This window comes from Peromyscus leucopus, chromosome 1 (assembly GCF_004664715.2).
Source record: "Peromyscus leucopus breed LL Stock chromosome 1, UCI_PerLeu_2.1, whole genome shotgun sequence".
NCBI lineage: Eukaryota > Metazoa > Chordata > Mammalia > Rodentia > Cricetidae > Peromyscus > Peromyscus leucopus.
Window position 1 is genome coordinate 7,033,512 of NC_051063.1, and position 21,527 is coordinate 7,055,038.

General features: G+C 35.5%; 2 protein-coding genes across 2 annotated transcripts; both read left to right on the forward strand.

Moving 5' to 3' along the window:
• The first annotated feature begins 4,225 nt into the window (after positions 1–4,225).
• On the forward strand, positions 4,226–5,170 carry LOC114703443 (olfactory receptor 5B3-like). The gene has a single exon (XM_028884292.1). It carries the CDS (start codon positions 4,226–4,228, stop codon positions 5,168–5,170), a length of 945 nt encoding a protein of 314 aa, XP_028740125.1.
• Positions 5,171–14,154: 8,984 nt separating this feature from the next.
• On the forward strand, positions 14,155–15,087 carry LOC114703468 (olfactory receptor 5B3-like). Its single transcript, XM_028884315.1, has one exon. It carries the CDS (start codon positions 14,155–14,157, stop codon positions 15,085–15,087), a length of 933 nt encoding a protein of 310 aa, XP_028740148.1.
• The last annotated feature ends 6,440 nt before the right edge of the window (positions 15,088–21,527 follow it).

Here is a 21,527-nt window from a genome sequence, read left to right on the forward strand (position 1 = left end):
AACACTGTAAAAGAAAAAGATCAAATGTTTTATAAATTCAGGAGAAAAAGAATGACTTCTGACTTCTCAATGAAGATCCTGAAAGATAGAAGGGCCTGCATGGATGTTTTACAAACACTGAGAGACTAGAACATATGCCAGCCTAGACTTCTATATCTAGCAAAACTCTCAATTACAATCAATAGAGAAAGAAAAACATTCCATAATAAAAGCAAATTTAAACAAATTATACTGATCAGCTTTACAGAAGGCACTAGAAGAAAAACTTCAGTCTAAAAAGTTTAACAACATATTATAAGAAGACACAAGGAATAAATAATCCCAGAACAATACAAAAAAGAGGGAGGAGGACTCATACTATAACAACAAAATGACCAGAGTTAATGAACAATGGTAATTGATAACTCTCAATATTAGTGGTTTCAATTTACCAATAAAATGATACAGACTAACAGATTGGATTAAAAAACAGTATCCATCTTTCTTTTGCATCCAAGAAAGACACCTTACCATTACGGGTAGTTGTGTTCCAACCAAGCTGTAGTCTGAAAACTGCAATTTCAAAGTGGCAATGATGCTCTTTGGAGAAGAATAAAAAAATTTAAACTTTCACATCTTGGGATAAATTTATTACTTGATAAAAATCAATTGCTGATTTTATTTGATCCAGCCTCTCCAGTACTAGTAATAATTTGAAGAAAATTAAGTCACTATGTAAAATATGCATTCACTAACAGTTCACTGTAGTTTCATGCACCATTGCTAAGATAAGAAAATATCCAGGTCTTTCATCCTCTGCTGAAATCATAAAGAAAATGTGGAGTGTGAACATCATGGAACACTGTTCATGCTTAAGCATGTAAACTGCCATTTTTCAGCAACATGGATGGAATTAGAGGTCATTAGGTTATGTGCAATGAGTCAGACTGACAAACAGTTGCTGATTGGTCTCACTCATTTGTGGCACCTTTAAAAGTGGATCTCACAGAAGTTGAGAATTGAATAATGGGTATAAGAGGTTAGACAATGAGGTGAAGAGGCATCATCAAAAACTGGACAGTGGTTATTAATTGTGATCAGAAGTTTTGATGGGCTATTATGCAGCAAGATGACTGTAGATAACACTGAGGGACCATGTAGTTTAGAGAAGAAAAACACTGTAATTTTCATCATAAAGATCCAATGAATCTTTTGAGAGAGATGTATTTAACCTTATTTAAATATCAGATGATCTATGTACATGCAATAATATCTCATGGTGTAATGCACTAGGATATATATTCTAATGTCTTTCCTTATTAAGCAGTAAGTACATTTTATTTTTTAAAGAGATAATAGTTATCTTGATCCCTACAGGCAAGTTAATTGCCTCTTCTGTTGGATGGGTGGATGCATGGTTACATATTCTCTGGAGGCAATCTCTAGAGATTTCTAACTTCTTGTAATTATTCCAATTTTCCATGTACTACTCAACATGATTCAGTATCATGTGTTTTATAAGAAGTACACTGTATACCATGCTCCATTGGACATCATTTATTTGTCTGAATGGTACATATAGCCTTTTCCTGACCTGATGATTTGCTGTTAGGTTTCAACCGTGGTGAGAGATGAGATCAAGGAGAAAAAAAATAGGTATTTTTCAATAACCTCTTCATATGATGTTTTGTAGCTCTCTTTTATTTGTTATTTGCAGATATAATTTATGATTTGTGAGAAAAAAGTAATGTCTTTTGCAGATAAAAAGGTGAGTGACTCATCCAAGGATACAGAAAGAACACAAGATACACTCAAAATTTGACCTGTGTTGCTATCATTTTCATGATTCTTTCCTGCATTACAGTAGTTAGAATACTGTGGCACCTTCCTCAGAGAGGTTGTCTGATAGTATTTACTAAATAAAATACAGATGAACTTTTTACTTCAAAATCACTTTCTGAATTGAATATTCTTTCTTTTCTTTTTTTTTTTTTTAGCAAAGTGACATACCACTTACATGTTCTACAAATATTTAAGTGAGAAGTAATGTTTATGCAGTAGTTATGGGGAACCTCTCTCTACTGTGGGTTGTTTGAAGATAGAAAGAGATGACTTCAAAAGACTTAGTAAACTGAGGTGAGACTGGAGCATATACGTTAAAATGTCTACAGAAGTTCTTCAAGATTCATACAAGTCATGGGTCTTAGGAAATATTAATAGGAAGGAGCGAAATAATATTCTGGTTGATGAGGTAATAACTATCTTGCTCACTGTATATTTACATTTCTTTGGAGGGTTTAAACACACACACACACACACACACACACACACACACACACACACACACACACGGAAGCACACACATACAATCCAAACCTGGATTGATTAATCATTTAATTTTTATACTGCCTCTATAATTTTAAAACCTCATGTAGTTCTCACTTTCCTTACTGATAAAAGAAGAATAATTATGGTAAATACCTCACTCCCACAAAATCCAATGTACAAGAGTCACAACATAGTATCTTTAAGGGCCAGGTTGATGAACTGAAATTTCCATAGGCTTACAATAAGGAGGCCACAGTAGCTATGGAGTATCTTCCACAAAGGCTGTGATTCACGCAGGAAAACATTAAATATGGTTACTACACTAGAAATGTTCACGTTAATATTTTAGAAGATGGAATATGTCAACACAACTGGTATGAGAACTAAATGCAGCCAGTGATGTGGAACTTTTTCAGCCCTCATTCTCTATGATATTAGATCGTGATATGAAAGTAAGAAAGGAAAAATTGAGTACTAAAAGTGATTGACTCTTTTGCCCAGATGAAGATGAAAATTTCATGAAAGAAATTTTTAAAAATAAATTACTCAGATGGAATTACAGAAGTAGCAGTTGTATGTGTGGAGTAGGGAACGTAAAATACCGGAGGGTGCAGACATTCATTGACACCAGTGTCTAAGAAAAATTGGGCAAAGAAATGTAAACATTTCACTCATGGCAAATGAAGCTCTGCATTACCAGTACTGACCTTGATCAAAACATGGTGTCAAATGTCCCACCCCAATAACAACATGACAGAGTATGTGACCTATAGTGAACATTCAAAAGTTGACTTTCTACACTTGATCTTAGCCAAAAGCCTGAGAAGCGATCAAAAGTTGACTTTCTTTTATATACTACCACAAAATTTTCTAACAATATTGATAGAAAATAGGTCTTATTTGTAATCTTCATTTTTCAGATGGAAGTATGATATTAGGAGATAAATAGCAGACATCCTGTGAAAGAACCAGAGTTCTCTGCTGCATGTAACTGGAGACATACATCACTTAGAGTTACCTCTGCTGGTTGAATCTACACTCATAATTTCCCAGTTTTCCCACCATTTGATCATTCCTTGAGATGTGATATGATTTAGAGTTAAACTCATCATTAACCTCAGTTTGTAATTGTAGATATACATGGATGTGCAGATAATAATAATCATGAGCTAGTGCAGAAAAAGATACACGTCAAACAAGGGTCATAAGTAAATTGTTGGCAATTCTGGCATTACAAAAGTGCTCATTTCGTATTTCAGGATTCTATTGGCTTAGTTTTGCCTTTACTAAAAATTAAAAGTATTTTGAATAACATGTAAAACTGTTTAACAATTCAGTTAATTTGAGTTAATGCTTAAATTTAATTTAACTTAAATCTACTTTAGACCTGCTTTGGCATTATTCATCTTAAATTAAAGTTTCACATGGTTACTGAGACAAGATTACAACCAAGGACCATATCAGGAAGAATGAATTACTTACATTCTTGTGCTTATTAATTTATAGAAATTGTAGCAAAGGAACATTGTTGAGAGGGTATTGCCAGAGAACAATCAAAGCAGCTACAGCAATTTTGACAGGTAAGTATCTGGAAGTGTCAGCTTTTACTGTAATTAGAAGAAATGGGCTGTCAAATACATTCATCTACACTAATCATATTCATCAAATATTAAATTGTCTATATATCTGTTTACAAATGGATACATTGTTAAAATGATATATATGATTCAGACTTGATACTGTGAATTCCTGTACGAAATTTATACATTCATTTTGGGTTTCAAGTTCATACATTCTTTTGAAAAATCTTGAGGTAAAATTTATAGCTACAATGACAGAGAACATACTGTCTTCATACCTTCTAATTTCTGTTTTGTTTCTTTATCACATTGCCCTTTTTTTTTCATTGCTGCAGAGAATGTACAACATGATGGAGAACTGGACTGAGGTGACACACTTCCTCCTGCTGGGGCTCACTGATGACCCAAGTCTCCAGCTTCCTCTCTTCATCACCTTCCTCCTCATCTACACCATCACCCTGGTGGGGAATCTTGGGATGATCCTGTTGATTCTCACGGATTCTCGTCTCCACAGTCCCATGTACTTTTTCCTAGGTAACCTGTCTCTGGTGGACTTTTGTTACTCTTCAGCAGTCACTCCAAAAGTCATGGCTGGTTTTCTTATAGGGGACAAGGTCATTTCTTACAATGAATGTGCTGCTCAGATGTTCTTTTTTGCAGCATTTATTACTGTGGAGAACTACCTTTTGGCATCAATGGCCTATGATCGCTATGCAGCAGTGTGTAAGCCCCTACATTATGCTACCACCATGACCACAAGTGTGTGCACATGGCTGATCATTGGCTCCTATGTCATTGGTTTCCTGAATGCCTCCATCCACATTGGAGACACATTCTGGCTCTCTTTCTGTGAGTCTAATGTGGTCCATCACTTTTTCTGTGATATTCCAGCAGTAATGGTTCTCTCTTGTTCTGACAGACATGTCAGTGAACTTATTCTTGTCTATATAGTGAGCTTCCACATATTTTTTGCCTTCATAGTTATTTGGGTATCCTACACATTCATTTTTGTCACCATCTTGAAGATGCATTCAGCTGCAGGACATCACAAGGCTGTGTCTACCTGTGCCTCCCACTTCACTGCAGTCTCCATTTTCTATGGAACTAGTATTTTTATGTATGTACAGCCTACCTCCAGCCACTCCATGGACACAGACAAAATTGCCTCTGTGTTCTACACCATGGTCATCCCCATGCTGAACCCGCTGGTCTACAGCCTGAGGAACAAAGAGGTAAAAAGTGCCTTCAAAAAGATAGTTTTGGAAGCAAAATCTTTGACTTAGATTTCTCATTTCAGAAATGCATGATACTTAGATTCATTCTTTTCTAATATTTTCTAGTTATTGAGTTACATTTAAAATCCACCTTTCATGCAAGTTCCAGGAAACATTTGTTTTACAAAACAAACAAATACGATAATTATGCTCAAAAATGCATACCTAAATTAAGGTGTCTAAAACATCAAGGGTGGCTAACATAAATCTTCAGTCAGAATGTTGTTGAATTCACTATTTTTTCTGCATTTTGCACTAATACATTAATATGAAAGCCTGTAAGTGTAGAAAGAAGCTTGAGAAAACAAGACATGCACAGGGAAATTTTCAGTGAAAGACACTCATGGATATGAGTAATTTTTCGAACTTAAATGGATCATGGCTTCTCTGGAGGTTGATATATATTCATTTGTGTGCATTCAGATTAACCCAGGTATATATGAGACATTTGCCTATTTGTACCTGAAAGGTGTTCTTTAAAATATGTCATATTTGTAGCAGTAGATTTATAAAGATTTACCCTCACCAATGTTTGTGGCCAGCATCTCATCAATTGTGAGCTCTTCTAAGTAGAACAGAAACCAGAGAAAGTACCAGTTCTTCATCTCACTGTCTCTGCAGCTGGTTCTCTCCTCTTTCCTTGTCTTCTCTCCAATTATATTTCCCCTCCTCTATTCTTCCCCTTCTCTTTTCTAACTTCCCTCTCTTTTGCTCTTCCCTGTTCTCCCCTCTTTTGTCTATAACATATATATTTCTTCATTCATTGACATCAGAACTTCTGTCTGAGCTTCAAGTTTTACACTATCCAGCTCACTCTTCCCTTTTTAGGATGTTGAATTCAGACTGAACTGACTACATACTTTGTTTATTCCCTAGACTTATGCCAACATATTAGGGGTTTTACACACTCTACTATTACATGAAACCATACTGATAATAAATGTCCTGCTTTATAAATATGTATGTTTACATACATGCAATTATATTTATTTCTCTTTCACTGGAGAACACAGAAAAAAATCCAGCAGCATTTATTGGATAGTTTAATTTTTAATTCAGATATTATGATGTAAAAATCACATATTATTATTATTTTTATTTCATTGCCATTTTAGGAGTCTGGTTTCAGAAGATTCATTATTAAGTGACAGTGAATTTTCTATTTCTATATTTTACTGAAAGATGAACTACTCTGACATCTTCTGTGGATTAGTACTTCTGCTTGATCATATCCTTTTATATAGTCAGTATGCCCACATTTTAATTTTCAGAAGGATAACTTTTCAAAGTACATACAAACATAATAAAGTTTTAAAAATTAATGTTTTCATCTATACTAAATATTCTAGACTCTTTATAACAGACAGAGTGGTAATGTATAAATTCCTTTCTGTAAGAGCTGGCTATTACTTTTCTACATTGAGTGATTTTCCCTCTCTCTTGCCACATCTCCAGTCTTACCATTTCTTGTTCTTTATTATTGCAATTGTGATATTGCCTCAGGACCTTTGCACTTCCCTTTGACAATGGATCTAATTCCTTTCAGACCTTTGCTCAAATGTTGCTGTGTCATAGGATCCTTTCCTCACCACCTTCATGAAGGAGTTGTTCTCAACTCACTGTTGACACTGCCCTGCCTCCCTTTGTCATTAGCTTTGTCCCTCTTCATCGACCATGTATTTGCATTATTGATACCTATTCATCTTTCTCATGTGGGATATAAATTCCCATTTCCTGGGAGCAGAAAATGGCTTGTTCAAATACATTTCCTCTTTCACACACACACGTAGAAATACAAATACAAATGTATATATGACAGAAAATGATGAAAGTAATTTAGACAAAAACATAAAAATACCCCTATGTGTGTATAAAATGCTATAAGGAAACTTCTTGTGTATGATTAATATCTGCTGATTAAAAATAATGATGTTTAGCATTATATTATGTCAGATATCTTTGTCAGTGTAGCTTTTCAGTAAGTAATTGTTGAATGACTAATATATCCGTTGAATATAGTTTTATCCATTGTGAAAGTGAGTCACACATAATAATGGCCAACTGGAGCTACTACATTCAGTATCTTTCAAGAGACACTGGTAATTTTCTGTTTTACTGAAACATTATTTTGTACATTCTAAGTTTCCTCCTCATTTTTATTCCTAATTATGTTCTTAGATTCCCTTTATCAACTAGACTATCAAGCCTTCCAATAAGCTTTACTAAGAATCGATGTCAAATTAAGTGGCATGTAGCACATCAATCAAATACAATCTTAAAACTCATTAATATGTTAAATATATTATGTACGTAATTGATATACATATTTGAGAAATCACACAACTAAGTAAAATGTTCCAACTGTCATCCAAATTCTTTTCTTTTTTCTTTTTTTTTGGTTTTTCGAGACAGGGTTTCTCTGTGTAGCTTTGCGCCTTTCCTGGAACTCACTTGGTAGCCCAGGCTGGCCTCGAACTCACAGAGATCCGCCTGCCTCTGCCTCCCGAGTGCTGGGATTAAAGGCATGCGCCACCACTGCCTGGCTTTTTTTTTTTTTTTTTTTTTTTTTGGTTTTTTGATCAAATTCTTTTCTTTACACCTATTGATTATTATGGCTCTAACTCCTCATCAAAAAAACTTTTTGAAGCAGGGGCTATTAGAAAGAATTACAACTGGTCTATATGCAGAGAAATGACCGTGAAGTGCTCATTATCAAATGGACACCTGTAACAACCCCTACTTTCTTTGGAGGATGTCTATTGAGAGGTTTTCTATTCCAAGTGGATAACCCCACAAGTATAACATATGGGCAATACTAATTGAACTCAGATAATAAAATTTTAAAAAAGGAAATGACACAGAAGCTATACCATGATACATCAACAATAAGGCTGCCAAAAGAGACTCGAATAAATAATGACAGTATCAATAGATATGCTATGCAGAATGGGAGAAATATCATCTCCAGGCAAAGAAGTACAGGTAAACTAGGATTGAGATAAGAATTAGCTTCTCCCAGGGATGAGGTCCCTAATTGGTTATTCAATATAAAGTGGTCAGACCTGAAGTCAGATAAACAAAAGCCACACTTAATGGACTCAGAGGGTTGTATGAATATATTTATACACATATATATAACAATAATGATAAAAGACACCATCAATTTGACTGCATAAGGGAGAATGAGAGAGGAATTGGAAGGTAGAGAGGAGGAAGCAATGTAATTCAACTTTAATTGTTTTGTTAATTAAAAAGGGTATTAATTAATAAAATATGCATTTTAGGCAGGGCTTGGGGCATGTTAGAGGGAGGCATGAAAGTGGATATGATCAAATTGCATTAGCTAAATATATGAAGTTTCTAGAGAGGCCCATAGAAATCCACAAAGATACCCCCACAATAGACTGCTGCCAATGGTCGAGAGACAGTTGGAACTGACGTACTCAGGTGAAGGGATGGCCAAACACCCTAATAGTCTTGCTAGAAATTCTTTCCAATGACGGAGGGAACTGGATGCAGAGATCTACGGCTAGGCCCCAAGTGGAGCTCCGGGAGTCTAATTAGCGAGAAAGAGGGGGGTTTATATGAGCGAGAATTGTTGAAACCAAGGTTGGATAAAGCACAGGGACAAATAGCCAAACGAATGGAAACACATGAACTATGAACCAAAGGCTGAGGGGCCCCCAACTGGATCAGGCCCTCTGAATAGGTGAGACAGTTGATTGGCTTGATCTGTTTGGGAGGCATATAGGCAGTGGTACCAGGTCCTGTGCTCATTGCATGAGTTGGCTGTCTGAAACCTGGGGCTTATGCAGGGACGCTTGGCTCAGTCTGGGAGGAGGGGACTGGACCTGCCTGGGCTGAGTCTACCAGGTCGATCTTACTCCTTGGGGGAGGCTTTGCCCTGAAGGAGGTGGGAATGGGGGGCGGTTGGCTGGGCAGAATGGGAGGGGAGCAGGAGTGGGGTGAACAAGGGAATTTGTGGCTGATATGTAGAACTGAAAGTTTCAAAGTAAATTTCAATATACAAAATGAATGACATTTGTTTAAGAAACATGTAGATTTGTGATAGTTTTGTGGGAATCCTAGCAGTGGGAATGGGGCCTGTTGCTGATGCTTTGGCAGGCTTTTGGGAACCTATTGCTCATACTAGGTTTCTTTATCATGTCTTAATATGAGGGGAGGAGCTTAGTCCTACCTCAACTTGATACGCCATGCTCTGATGACACCCATGGGAGACTTGCCCATTTTTGAACAGAAACAATGGAGGAGGAGTGGATTTGGTTGGGGCAGAGAGGAGGTTGGGGGAGGGAATGGGGGGAAGGAGGGAGGTAGAACTGGGGTCAGGATATAAAATAAATGAATATATTTAATTAATAAAAAACATGTACTTTCAATAAAGCATAGTCACCATATTTTTAGTTTTTGTTTTAAATAATAAATGCTACTCAGTTTTGGAGACTGATAGTCCTAATTTGTAGGGTTGGTTCTTCATTAGTACCTATGAGAACTCATGGTTCATTTCAGTCTAAAAGCCACAGGCAGAGTTCAAGGGGAGCTGGTAGTGCAATCAATGACAAAATGTACTGTTAAAGAAGTCTCGGCTGGACAGTGGTGCATGCCTTTTATCCCAGCACTCAGGAGGCAATGCCAGGCTGATCTCTGTGAGTTCAATACCAGCCTGGTGTGTGTGTGTGTGTGTGTGTGTGTGTGTGTGTGTGTGTGTGTGTGTGTGCTGTTATATATCAGTGCAGGTGCCTGTAGAGACCAATGGCATCAGATCCCCTTGCTCTGGAGTTACAGGGAGTCATCTGCCTCTTGACATGGGTGCTGGGAAAGAAACTCTAATCCTCTGCTAAAGCAATTAGTACTCTTAACCACTGAGCAATCTCTCAAGCCTTCTGAATTTTGATTTTTAACTGATAAATAATACTTAAGCATATTCACAACCCATAACACATGTATTAGAGTTGCTTTTCAGACTCTTCATTGAGATGATTTGAACACTAGAACATTTCATGCTGAAACAAGGACGATCTCCAAAGTTTCATTACATCTCTACTTCAAACAACTCCACTTGTTCATTGTATTAAAAGGACCTCATTTTGGGCCTTGAGATTTATTTAAGTTTTTTGCAACTTCTATAAGAAAATCTCAGATATATTGGTGTAGGTATTGTGTAGAACATAAGCAAGACACACTATACAAAAGTCTACACCACATTGTGTGAACTCTAGAATATAGATATTATGCATCAGTTGAAACACCTTAAAAGGACACATTGCAAGTAATATGGACACAAGGGCACAATGAAAATAACCAGCATCCCTTATGTTTTTAAATGATGTTTGATTCATTGTGTGATAATTTCATATACTGATATAATGTATCTTGAGCATATCCATCTACCACTACCATCTTCCTACCCTCTTCTAGTACCTCTCACCTTTTCTCCAAACTTCATTGTCATTAATAACCCTCTGAGAACAATCAGAAGCACTTCCCATAGGCACATGGGTACCCACAGTTTTAATTGCCTTTTGCCTAGAAAGGAGATTGGGAGCTGCTGGTATTCCCATAAAAGAAATCTCTAGAGCTGTCCAAGTCTAGATAGTTTTTTTTGTTCCTCATGCATTAGCTTCTTAAATAACAACATGGTTAATGCCATGTTTCAGAAAAGTTCTTCTGTGCATTTGAATGGTATTCACTCTTATCTCTTTTATGGCCACCTCTTGACTAAAGATTTTCTGTCAGTTTTTGTGCACAGTTAAGGAAAAGCACTCAAAGGTAAAAGCTATATTAACAGACTTTTAATTGGCATGATGTCATGTAGACCTGTCATCTTTTTCTTAAGTCGTAGTGGTAAATTATGTGAGATATGTAATCTTCTCATTTTTTGTTTGATAAGCAAGGCAAGTATGTGGCCCTTCTTTGAAAGAGGAAGAATTTATAGAGTTTAAGAAGTTGGTGCATATTATTGCTCTTTCTTCTGTGTTTCAATGTCTGGGGAAGCATGAAAGTATTTGATCATTACCTGAGAAAGCACTGTCAGCATTCTGTGGCTGACTTGGCTATCTTACATTTAATGTTGGATTCATTGTTCTCTCTCCCAAAGAACTGATGGCATTATATATTACATAAACATTGTTAATGACAGTTGTAGTTGACAGAAATGGAGTTGGGCATTAACACTTACTGTGAATTATGTGAAAGGAGAAAGAGATGATGGGAACAGTTTCTTAAAACAAAAAACTGAAGTGGGTTTATAGTATAAATGTAAAAAAGTTCCATTTTAGAGAATTTAGGTATTCTCTTAACATATCATGTGTATGACCCTTGCAAGAACCAGGACATACTGAATAATTGTGATTTTTGTCTATTTTCTATTTATGTTACTATTATTGCAGATAAAGAAGCATGCAAAAAACCAAGAGTAAGCTGACCTTTTTTAAATTTCAAAAACACTGTATGATTTGCTATATACATTTTAACAGTTTCTCTACAATCATAGATAGCCACGGCATTAGCATATTGTGGAAATGATGAGTTTAATGCAGATATGAGGCTTTAAATACCTTGAATTTTTTCAAAGTGAAGAAATAAGTTTAGAAAAATTGGTACCAGGCCGGGCGGTGGTGGCGCACGCCTTTAATCCCAGCACTTGGGAGGCAGAGCCAGGCGGATCTCTGTGAGTTCGAGGCCAGCCTGGGCTACCAAGTGAGCTCCAGGAAAGGCGCAAAGCTACACAGAGAAACCCTGTCTCGAAAAACCAAAAAAAAAAAAAAATACAGAAAAATTGGTACCTTAAATGTTCAGTTTCTTCAATGATAATACATCAAAAATAGTAACAATACCTATTTATACATTCTTGTACAAATCCCATAGTAATTGTATAGTATTTTCTGAAAGTAGTCTCAAATAATAGTTTTATAACTTAAAATTTCCAGAATTTTGGGAGACTTGTGGTATGGAATAAGTGTTTCTTTTAGGTAGATATTCTTTCAAAGACTTCAATTCAAGCAAAAAAAAAAAAATGCCCCCCTTTCAGCCATTCTGAAAGCTGAGGCAAGATGATAGCTTCATTCTAGGAATTAAGGACCAGTTAAGTGGTAAAATAAACCTCAGTATCCAAGGAAACAAAACAAATATAGAAGTTGAAACATTGGTATATGACAGTCACATCACATCAAATGTTTTCACAAAATAGAAGGCACCTGAGAGATCTATGAGACAAAGATGCCCCATAAATGGTCAATTTTATTTTGGTCTTGGTGACTTTGGTATGGTGTGACAAGATGAAGGAAAGAATAAGTTGATGGAAAGTAGACTTTCACCAAATTCAAATATGCCTTTCAAGTAAGAACTCAAGGAAGACTGGGTCCTGGGGAATCATAGGAGCAGCAATCAGTGTTTTCAGAGGAAGCAGAAACGAACATGCTGGAGAGCACAGACACTCAGTGGTGCTATTGCAGGAGAAAAGGCAACATGAGGAGGGTCAGGTCAACATCACCTGCAGTGAATCCTTCCTTCCTAGCATCCTTCCTAGCATCCATGTAAACCAAATCAGCACAAAACCAGAAGATCACTTTTTTATCCAAATATAACACGAAAGCTAACACTCCCTGGATGAAATAAACACCAACATTTTACTATCTTGTTAGCTTCTCACAATAGTACCTAAAGCTAGTCTGATTACACTGTTTACTTTTCAGTGGTCAGGAAAGGCAGTAAGGACCAATGAATCCTATATAGTGAATGGACTGAAGTTCTGTGTGTGCTGTAGCCGATGATTATCTGCCTACAGCTTTCAGAACTGAACTGTATCAGGCTGAAGTTGCTACCATTACCTGAGTTATCCCACCATATCTACTGCACATAGAGATATGCTACATCTGCTACCTAGATGTTCAGCATCCCCTGCTCAGCTCTTATTCTGATTAGTAAAATATTTTAGAAATAAACTGAGAAGGATGTTTGAGAATAATTTTATTAGAGTTTGAGAGAAACACAGGTAAGCTTCAAATCTAGCAGCTGCCTGTAGGAGGTAGATGGAGAAAAGGGAGAGATAAAGTCATATTTTTTTAAGTTATGTCCTTGAAATGTGCTAATGTGGTTTTTAATCAGTGGCATGGAGGAAGAGGAGGAGGTATTCAGAGAAAGAAAGAGAAGTCTCAGATTATTTGATAATGTATACTTAAGCCAGTATCCAAAATACGGATAAAGAAAAAGGGAAAATGGACTTATTGGCAAGCCAAAGTCCTTATTTTATAGGACATCCTATTCCTTGTCCTTGTGTCTGAGAACAAAAGATTGTGTCAGGAATGTGTGCTTAGAAGTAGAAACAGAGCTCTGTAACTCAAACAATGTTGAGTTTTTGCCAAAGTATCCATGTAATTATATTTAATGTCATTTTCAATTTAATTAAAATTCTGATTGTACTCTGATACTTGGGACTCAGCAAGGGTTAAACAAACTTATGAACTCAAAGCAAAGACTAGTTTTCATACTTTAGTAATATGTATGAATTATTCAATTTCTTGTGTTCCACAATTTACATGAAAGCAATAATCTCCAAATTCTAATATCATTGAGAGGATTCACAGAGTGGTCATCTAAAGTGCTTGTCTAGAGCAGTCTTTGAAAAGTGACCAACAGAGAAAGTGAGATTTAAGCTCAGAGGTAAATTTGGAAATCAACAACACATTGTTTTTATTGTTAGTAAATAGTATCCATCTATTTGACTAAATGGACTACAAAATTTTGAAGTTGGGTGGAGCTCCATTAATAATCTTTAAAATCTAGCACATATAACCTCTGTATAATTACTATACCAGATTTGATCTGGGGAAGAATGATTTTCCAGATATTCTCAAAGTATAGATTGTTGCTCAACAAAGGCACATGTTCTCACTTATACTTTTCCATTTTAATTCAACTTCTTTGTCATCATGTTCCTCTTTTCCCATGGCTATGGACCATCTTGTGATTGAAAGATGGCACTGATGAAGAACGGGACAGATGTGACACACTTTCTCCTGCTTGGACTCACTGATGAACCAGGACTACAGATTCCCCTTTTCATCACCTTCTTCCTCATCTACACCATCACCTTGGTGGGCAATCTGGGGATGATCCTACTGATTGTCTTGGACTCTCGGCTCCACACTCCTATGTACTTTTTTCTAGGCAACCTGTCCTTAGTTGATTTTTGTTACTCCTCAGCTGTTACCCCCACGGTCTTGACTGGGCTTCTTGTAGGAGACAAGATCATTTCCTACAATGACTGTGCTGCTCAGATGTTCTTTTTTGTAGCATTTGCTACTGTTGAGAATTACCTGCTGGCCTCAATGGCCTATGATCGCTATGCAGCAGTGTGTAAGCCCCTATACTATGCCACCACTATGACTACAAGTGTGTGTGTCTGTCTTTCTATAGGTTCCTATTTCTGTGGTTTCCTGAATGCCTCCATTCACATTGGGGACACTTTCAGTCTTTCTTTCTGTGGAGCCCATGTGGTCCATCACTTTTTCTGTGATATTCCAGCAGTTATGGTTCTCTCTTGCTCTGACAGACATGTCAGTGAGCTGGTTCTTGTTTATGTAGTGAGCTTCAATATCTTTTTTGCTCTCTTAGTTATCTGGATATCCTACATATTCATTTTTATCACTATCCTAAAGATGCAGTCAAGTGCTGGATATCGAAAGGCTATATCCACCTGTGCCTCACACTTCACTGCAGTATCTATTTTCTATGGGACAATCATATTCATGTACTTGCAGCCCAGCTCCAGTCACTCCATGGACACTGACAAAGTTGCATCTGTGTTTTACACCATGATCATCCCTATGCTGAATCCTCTTGTCTATAGCCTGAGGAACAAGGAGGTCAAGAGTGCATTCACAAAAGTTTTGCTGATGACAAAATAGTTTATAGTGATTTATTTTGAAAGTTCTAAGATGAATAATGCTTCTCATTTTTCTTCCACGTGCAGTTAAATTCCAGAACAGATGCTTGTATTTCTGCAAGTCTATCGTATAAGAAAGGAAAAATATTGTATTCATGATCATAGCTATGAGATTTTTTTGGTCTGCTTGACAATATTCCTGTGAAGGATATTTATGTACTGTTTCAATAGATTATTATATAAGTGTGATTTTATTATCAGCAAAATATTGGTAATATTTTAAAAATCAACTGTAACCATGAGTCTATGTATTTGATGTAAATGACCAGCTCCAAAAGAAGATTCATATACACTTTGCTATGATGACATATTTTGAAAATTTCATGGTGTTTCAGTGACATTTTTTACTGTTACTTTGATTGTTCTGTGATGAGTTGTGCAGCTTCTTTTTTTCTAACACAGTATCAGTAAGAGTCACATATTACCTGTGCAGTAAGAACTCCTAGCACGTCTCATAGAAGAGTGCTATGATTTTACATGCATTATTTAAATGAGTAATTAGATTACATTGATTCAATCTTATTTTCATGCATTGAAAGTAGGTATTTGTAAATAAATTCTTATTGTATGTACAGAATGAATGTTTTAGAAAATGACAGCTGGTTCTAAAGCTTGAGAGAAATAGGTGCTAAAATATTCTTGCTTCAAGCATATTGTTATTAGATTGCTTGTTCCATTAATTTAATTTTTAAAGTGTTGTGAAGTACATTCTCTAGGCAATATATGAATTAGAGTTTCAGAGCTCCACACCGGGATTCAAATAATGGCTTACAATTTCCAGAGGGAAGGTTATCATTCCTTTTTGGAGTACATTCTTTGTGGTTTTAGTATCATTTGTGAACTAGAAACTGATACAATAAATAACTGTGCAACATTCTGATTTCATTCACTCATGTGTGCACACAAGTTTGAAATGACTGGATTGTATTATACTCCCAAAGGCTATGGCCATTTAAGTTGAGATTTCTTTTATAATCCATGTAAATTATCAAGTATACAAGACCTCCAATACACTTGGGGTAAGTGATCTGCTAGGAGCAGATTTCTAAATGGTTACAAAAGCCTTTAATCTGACACATTAACCATCAATTTCTTCTATTAGCTTTTAATACGATTTTTCTTTTTTGAGATTATAATTACATCATTTTCTTTCTTTTCTTCCATCCAATTGCTTTTATAAATCCCTCATCATTATTTGAAATCCATTAGTTATTAGAGGTTTCACTCATGCTCCCTCTCCCTCTCACCCTCCTTTCCTCTTTCTTCTTCATTCCTTCTCCCATCTGATATCTTTCACTGAAGTGAGTTATTGATAGTTTTGTGTTTGCCAATAATACTTATTAATATCTTTATTTTCAGGTTCATGTTCGTAACATTGTGTCAGTCTGTATTTCTACCTATAATAAACCACTGTTCATATGGAAATCCATCAAATTCATCTGGGTATCTCATGTTGGTGTCTTTTATGAACAAGAAAGTTTACTTATAAATTTATTTACTCTGATACTGTATTGTAGATTTAGGTGTAAATGTAGAATGGGCTAAGTTTTATGTGTATGTGTATGGTGTAGGGGGTGTAAGGTACTTGATTACAGGAGCTTTATGTAAAAAAAAAGAGTCAAAATTGTTCAATATCTAGGACACTGATGTTCTATAGTGAGTGGTTGGAAACTGAATTATATCCCTGGAGACAGTAGTTAGTGTGTCTCCTTTGAGGGATCAGATGTAGAACAGTAATAAACTGGAAAAAGTCATTGGTTGTTTTCCAAATTATTTGCTTTCATTTCTGGCACACAGACTCAACTTATCTGACTTCATGAAGTCTCCTGCAATCATTTAATTTTACTCTACTTAATGAGTTATGTTTGAAAGTCATAATATGCCACTCACAAATCTATACCATGAAGACTCCCATGTGATTCTCTGTCCTCATCACTGTTGACACAAAGAGGATGTGTTGTAGAAACCACTAGCAGATGTTAAAATGACTAAGTGGAGACACAGAGAAGATGTAAGAAAGAAACCACTACGGAAATGTATTGAAATGATTGAGTGGAAAGCACACATGTTATTAAATTCTGCATGAGTTCTCATAAAACAAATAATTGAACAACATACAGGAAAGGAAAAAAAAACTGCTTTGTAACTTGATCACAAAGTATATAGCATTGCTTATTCTCATTATTATGCAAAGCTACTATGAGACAACTGGATACTACAGAGAGAAGAGATTTGTGATCTGTAAGTTGAAACAATTGCTTAGGTTTCCAAAAATCATTTATCACCATATTTATTTGTGAATCCTCACATAATCTCCAAGTCAGAATTCAAATAATTTCACAAATAAAAATAGAATGATTTTTAAGTATTAAATAAAGCTTAATTTGAATTTCATTCCTGTGATAGTGAATACTGGTATCAATTGAACAGGATCTAGAGTCACCTAAGAGCCTAGCTTCTGAGCATGACTATGATGGTTTGTCTTCTTCAGGCTAGCCTCTGGCTATGCCTATGAGATATTATCTTTGTTGTGCTAATTGAGGTTGGAATAACCCCTATAAAAGTTGACTGCACTATTAATTTTCTTGACTAGAGTACTAGACAGAAAAAAAAAATGAAGAAAGCTAGCCCGGCATAAGCCTTCATCATTCTCTGCTTCCTGCCTGTTTGAGTTGGCTCTTCCTTTCTACCATGTGAACCCTGAGAATTTAACTCAGACTATGAGGCTTGACATCAGGCACCTTCACCAAGTGACTGTAAATGCAATGTTATTGGCTGCCTCAATCTTCTGTTATCATGAGTTTTCTCCATGATTGAGTACTTTAGAATGGTGAGCCAAGCATGGTATGTACTCACTCATAAGTGGATCCTAGATATAAAACAAAGGACAGACTGCAACCCACAGATCCAGGGAGGCTACCTAGCAGAGAGGACCCTAGGATGACTGTGGCTTATAATAAATTTTGGTTTTGCCCAATACCTGGGCAAGCTTTAGTGAAACATTTCACTATTAGGATAAGAATTTGTACTGTATCAAGCTGATGAAAGAAAATGCTGGCCATATTTTCAAGAGGGGAGGCTAAAATCTTTTTAGATTATGGATTAGCCTATAGAAAAATGTCTACCATAAATCAAACAGTGAACGGGAAGATGAATAGGAATCTCACTTATACAATTTAAGTAAAACGTAGCTCTCTGAACAGATGAAGATAGGTTTCTTCTGTATCCCAGAATCTAATCAATATTTATATGTATAATTCAGCTATCATTTGGCTTAAAAGGGCTTATTGGGGAATGTTATCATTTTTACTATTTTCTACAGAGAAAATATTTTACTGTTTAAAATAAACCTGTTTTGACTTATGCTTCCTGTTGGCAAATTTTATCATAGCAGCAGAAAGGTAACTAAAAAGATTTTTTATTGATGGCTAAGTGTTCTAAGTATATATGTTGAAACATACCACCTAGCTCCCAGAATTATGTTGCACACACCATTTCAGCCAAGAATATACCACATTCCCTTAGATGTAGTAGCTTTTCAATATTGATAATCTTCCCTTCCATTATTTTACCTGTATATCTGTAACTAAATGATCTATTTTGTCAACATTTCCTTGCAATGGCTGGAACAGTTATTAAATTATATTGTTTTGGTTTTACATATTTAACTTGCCAGTGAATTATCAAACATTTCAGACCAAAGATCTTTCCTCCTTTAGGACTTTATTCCCAGAGTGTAGTATATTTAATAAACAAAGCTTTCTGGTACTTAATGAAATAATGATTGAGTTAGATAGCAAATTTATAGAGATTTTAATAACAAATATTACATAGGTCTTCACAATTTTTATTTTTATCATTTATTTCTTGATAATATTCTTCAAAATATATAATTGTCTAGTTATGTGTGTGTGTGTGCGTGCGTGCGTGCGTGCGTGTGTGTGTGTGTGTGTGAAATAGGTTCACTGGTAAGATATCAATCTCTAGAAACTCTCTTGGGAGTCAGCCTTGTGTCTTTCCATCATCTGTTGCTTGCGTTCCTTGGCTTTCTTGTGGTAATATGCCTTTATGGCAACAATTTATTTTCTCAACTTTTTTCTGTGTAATGTCACTGTGACTATCTTTTTTGCTTGCTAAGAAATATACTGAGAGTTATTGTTTCAAATGTTTAATTATTTAATACACTCATGGAAACAAGCCCCTATGCCTTAGCAGAACAAACTCCATGAAGGACATACCACAGAAGCCAGAAAAGTGCATCAGATACCATGAAATAGGAGTGTGCCTGATAGTAAAGTGCCATGTGAATTCTTGGAACTGAACTCAGGTACTCTGCAAGAGTAGAAAGTGCCCGTGAATGCTGGTCCATCTTTCCAGTGCCTTTTAATTCATTCTTAGTTGAACACATGAATTGGCTTCATTGTGTGGCAACTATTAATAGTGCTGCTATGAGCACTGTGTGAAGGAATTGTTCCCATTCTTGTACTACCTCAGTACTAGGAAAATGACATTTTCCTATCATAATTGTGAATAACTTTGAAGATTATCAACCTTTTACTAATTCCACCCAGTTTTTCTTTTTTTATTTTATAATTTAATTTAATTTTACATATCAGCCATGGATTCCCCTCTTATTAAGAAAGTATAAGGATTACAAGTACCTTACATCTTTGGTGAAACTTGTTATTTTCTGCTCTATGTCTAATTTAGTGGCTTTCTCTGTCCTCTGATCCCCAGGTAAGTTTTATTGATGTACACAATATACCACCACATTTCCCCTTACTCGTCTAAAATAATAAAAAAAGGTTATAACTAATATAAGAATAACTATATACAATAAGTATATATAATATATACAGTCAAGGCCGGGAGGTGGTGGCGCAAGCCTTTAATCCCAGCACTCGGGAGGCAGAGTCAGGCAGATCTCTGTGAGTTCAAGGCCAGCCTGGGCTACCAAGTGAGTTCCAGGAAAGGCGCAAAGCTACACAAGAGAAACCCTGTCTCGAAAAATATATATATATATATATATATATATATATATATATATATAGTCAAGAATTACATTAACAATGTCCAATCAATTAACATTTGATAAATTCAGAGAAAATAGTCCATTATTTATCCTAATTTAATGAGTCCAAAATGTTGTACCTAATTCACATTCTATCCTAACTTGTATTACCAACCAAAAATATCTTATGATGTCTTTCAAACTTATATACTTTACAACTCTTTAGTGAGTTTTTTTTCTGAATTTGTTCATGAGGAAAACTAAAGCTATAACTGTCTAATCTTTGACTTTCTCAGAGACCTGAGAAGAAAATAAAATTAATTGAGTAAGCAGGAAGTGCAAACAAGTGACTTCCAAAAAATGTGAGAAATAACAGAAACAGCTGACTGCCTGGAAAGTCACCTAAGATTTCTCTGCAATGGTGGGTATCCATTTTCAACCTACAGGCCTAGCATATCTGACAGACTTCATTTGTGAAACAGGATTTTCTACAGGGCCTTCCTACCTTGTCTTGGCAAGGTCCTGCTTGTCCCATTTGAACAGCATACTGTCACCAGTCGAGGCAAGGGCATTTTCTTAACCAGTGGCTAACTTACCACAAAGAAAGTAAACTCTATAAGGAGTTTCTTCAATGTCCATCATCTTCTCTGAAGTATATTGGTGCTTCCAGGATCAGACAAGTCTCATAGTCATAAAAAAGAATGTATATTATTAAAACATCTTAAATACTATATTCTGTAGATATCTGAAGTGTTTGAAGATGACCTATATATCTAAAATGTATCTCTTTGACCTTGAAAACATACCTAATATAACTACATGCTTGATTGTAATAGGTAACTACTAACTTTCATTTCTTTATATCCTAATTGTTGTTAATAATAACCAGCAATTTTCATTACATTGTTAAGTAAGCTGTATAGGTGCAATAACTTGAACAAGATTAGAAATATATATATATATATATATATATACATACATATGTATACATATACATATATATGTATATATATAGTATTTTCTAACAAAATCAATCTCAAATTTGTATGAATATACAAAATTTGTATAAAATATACAAAAATTCCAATCCAAGGTAAAGTATTTAAAAGTAGTAGTCACTTTTTTAAAAGTAGATTCAATAATCTACCTTTTTATCTTTTATCTATATCCTCCTCTTTTTCTTCAATAGAAGTAGTAGTGGTAGTAGATTTAATAATTGATCCTTTTATCCTACTATTTCTATATCTCTTTTTTAGAGTAGATTCAATAATTTACCTTTTATCTTATATCTATATCCCCTTTTTCTTTCTTTTCAAACAAGAACCCTAAATCTAATTTCGTTTGTTTAGCCTTTTTCCTGACCATTAACAATGACAATTTGTAGCCAAACA

Excerpts from the sequence above, each read along its gene's own strand:
- LOC114703468 (XM_028884315.1), top strand. The coding sequence starts at position 14,155 with ATGGCACTGATGAAGAACGGGACAGATGTGACACACTTTCTCCTGCTT.
- LOC114703443 (XM_028884292.1), top strand. The coding sequence starts at position 4,226 with ATGTACAACATGATGGAGAACTGGACTGAGGTGACACACTTCCTCCTG.